Source organism: Nannobrachium achirus (assembly GCF_963921795.1).
Source record: "Nannobrachium achirus genome assembly, chromosome: 12".
Taxonomy (NCBI): domain Eukaryota; kingdom Metazoa; phylum Chordata; class Actinopteri; order Myctophiformes; family Myctophidae; genus Nannobrachium; species Nannobrachium achirus.
Genome location: NC_137832.1, coordinates 5,697,761 through 5,701,184, shown reverse-complemented (window position 1 = coordinate 5,701,184; position 3,424 = coordinate 5,697,761). Strand labels below are relative to the sequence as shown.

Below are 3,424 nucleotides of genomic sequence, written 5' to 3'. Positions count from 1 at the left end.
CACCCTTGGGTGTCTTATTAGTATCAACATGAAAACAAATCAACTTTATCCAACAAAAGGTTCCCAGTTCAGCAGACCCCTAGTTGCACTCATCAAATCAATTGATTTTATTTTATATATATAGCATTTATATAGTGCACCATTTACCATATTAATACAACATTAATATGGTAAATGGTGCACTATATACATGCTGTGAATACAAAATGATTAAATGAACAAATGAACACATTATTTACTACATGAGTATCTCTGTTTGAATCATCAGATGTTTTTAGTTGCATTCATTTCCTTTGATGAGGAAGAAGGTTCCCATGGCAACCCCCAGCAGACCCAGGGTCAGCCCCACCCCACAGAACACATCTGGACCCACACTGGGCTGGTCCTGTTCCACATCTGGAGAGAAACACACACACACACACACACACACACACACACACACACACACACACACACACACACACACACACACACACACACACACACACACACACACACACACTTGATATAAATACATTTACATATAGACAAACACACAATGTGCCCGTGTTTGCATGTGCTGTTTTCCATCCTGGCAATACAGGATTTAGTTTAAGCATTAAGCTGCCAGTTTAAGCAGCCCGTTTCTACAACCGTAACACAAGGCGGGACTACTGCTATGACGTAATCGCCGTAGCGGTCAAAGTCGTTAAGCAAACAGCCGTCGGCGATGGGGTCCCACCCCTTTTACTGAACTTTTTGGTTCCCATGGCGACGCGTCTACACAGCAGACAGAGTAGACACTACGTGGGAAGGGACCTTCTGGCGTTGTAGAGACCTCTGCGACGGCAGCAGGTTTATCTATCGAGCGCTGATCATTTCCGGTTACCGTTGTCATCTGCCGTTGCCGTAGCATGGCTTAAAGTCGCTATTGTCCTGGTGTCTGAGTCCACCAGTCAAGCAGTGCTGCTGGAGATGACAGCTCACTGGAAGAAGGCTTTGAAGGTCATAAAAAATAGCTAAAAAATAGGAAACAAGGGGGTGGGGGTAAGGTAAGGGGGGGGGGGGGGGGGGTGCTCACTTCTCGCCTGTGGGAGAAGTGATAACTACCTCCTTCTCTGGCCTCCTGAAAGGTGAGTTTTCAGGGCAGTTTTGAAGGATGCCAGCGAGCTACATGTTTTAAGGGCTTCCGCACCTGGGTGGCAGTGTTGTATAAGGAGAATTTTAATATTTGTCTTATTGTCCATGGTTTAGATAATTGTGTGTGCTCCCTCTGGTGTTGTGGCTGTGGGTGTTGCTAACCTTTTGGAGATGTTTGGTCAGATATGCGGGTACGGAGGGGATGGAGGGCAGATTTGCATGGACTATTTTGAAGGTCAGTCCCATTTTTAGTTGTTTAACCCTGTCTTCAACGCTGAGCCAACTTAGGCTATAGCAAACTGTGTGGGAGAAACATGGGTCATGGGCCCCAGGTCGAGAAGTAGTCGAATCAGTTTGTTTTGGGAGGTTTGGAGCTTAGTCTTTAGTGGCTTTTTGGTGTTGGAGTATCAGGATTGCCTGGCTCCAGCCAATAGACCCGGCCACTATCTGACTGGACTGCTCCAGCGCAGAGTCTGAAATCAGGCTAGTATCAGGAGGTGCACGCGTAGTCAAAGTAGGACTGAATGAGGCAAATCTTTGAATATATGTATTTTTAAGCAACCCTGTAACTCAAATTTTGCTTCTGGGGGATCCTTGGAACTAAACATTTTGAGATGGGGGTTCGTGGCCAAATACATATCATTTTGGCGGTCCTTGAGCACTACTGACATATAACAAAGTTTTTTGTTTTTTTCAAAAAAACATAGAATAGAACACACTTATAGAATCGGGTCAAAATATTCAAAATATTCAAAAATTGCAGATCTACTGCTCTGTGCCACGCTGTGAGCTTGTATGTATATCTTATTTGGTTATAGCTAAAGCATAAAATATTGCGTTCCCAGTCTAAACAGGTTAATTTACGAGAGAAAAATTAACACTCAAATATGGAGATAAGAGGTTTCTGCTGTAGTTGGACACGGTGGTGTCATCCTGGGACAGGGTTTAAGACTTTAATCCTCCATCCCTGAGGACACGTCCCCTGTGTGTGTCCCCTCCCCCCAATTGGGGGGTCCTTCAAATGAAAAAGTTTGAGCACCACTGAAATCGTTTACATTTGAAATTGTTTACATTTATCTCGAATCAATCAATCAAGAAAGCAAGCAATGTTCTGCCAATCCACTGGGAATCATGGAAACCTGGGGGTTCATGATGGTCTCGGGGGAAGACTCAGTAACATCCCATCACCAACCTGGACTATGCACTGTATCTACTGTTCTTTTAGCACTGCAATCCGTTTTGATGGAGTTTATTTATACACAGTGTTCATCAGAACAGTGCTCATTATGAAAAATACTTTATTCATCAGGACATTGTTTATTTATAAACATTATTTATCAAGACTGTTTATTTATGGACAGTGTTTATATAAACACTGTTTATCAGGACAGTGTTAATGGACATTAAGAATAAACAATACTGAATAGGACAGAGTTCTTACCCCACCATCTGGTCTCAGGGCTGCTCAGTGATGGGTGGTTGACTGTACAGCTGTAGACGTCTCCCTGCTCTGGAGTGAACTTCAGTCTGGAGAACTGGTAGAAGTTTCCATCCCGGTTGAGCAGTGGGACGGTGTCTGTGATGTCATCAGTCAGGTTGAGGTTGTTCCTGGTCCATGTGACGCTCACTGGAGCAGGATAGAAACCAGTCACATGACACACCAGAACGTTGGCCACGCCCACTTCAGCATCATCTCTGGGGTAGATGGAGCTGCTGGGTTCTTCTGAAGACACAAAATACACAAACATACAGAGATATTACATATGTTACATACATTATCCACAGACCCAGGGTCAGCCACACATAACAGAGATATTAAATCCATCATCAACAGACCCAGGGTCAGACATACTTAGGACAGGGTACTGAACTGATTCAATAATAGACTTCCACATGTTTATACTCACAGCCTAATCGTCTCAGAAACGATGTTTTGTACCCTGTCCGTGTGTGTGTCCATGGGCTCTATTATGATCCAGGTCTTATGCCTTATGCCTCAACTTCTTTGCCCTTTTTTTTTACTATTTTAAAAATCATTTTAAATACTTCAAATGCTGATCTACATCTGCACGTTGTGAGCTTGCGGATCAGCTATTTAAAATATTAAAATAAATATGTCTATATAGTAAAAAAAAGGCAAAGAAGTTAAGGCATAAAAGGCATAAGATCTGGATCATAATAGAGCCCCTTTACAACTGTCGCTTCTTGACATAACACTGGACATATAGCTGTGTCAGCCGCGACGCACAGTAGCCTGCAGGCCGTGCGTTGTTGCGTTGTTGTGACTGAACTTTTCTCCTACGGT

The 3,424-nt window shown here is 43.4% G+C and overlaps 1 protein-coding gene across 1 annotated transcript in view; it reads right to left on the bottom strand.

Moving 5' to 3' along the window:
* Window positions 1–248: 248 nt before the first annotated feature.
* The window catches only part of LOC308295895 (H-2 class II histocompatibility antigen, A-U alpha chain-like), a 5,285-nt gene continuing 2,109 nt past the window's right edge, over window positions 249–3,424 (bottom strand). The window contains exons 3-4 of the mRNA XM_080738966.1: window positions 2,561–2,842; window positions 249–396 (exon numbers count right to left, since the gene is read on the bottom strand). Coding sequence (XP_080595092.1) covers window positions 275–396; window positions 2,561–2,842 — 404 coding nt within the window. The 3' untranslated portion in view covers window positions 249–274. The remainder of the gene's footprint in view (window positions 397–2,560; window positions 2,843–3,424) is intronic.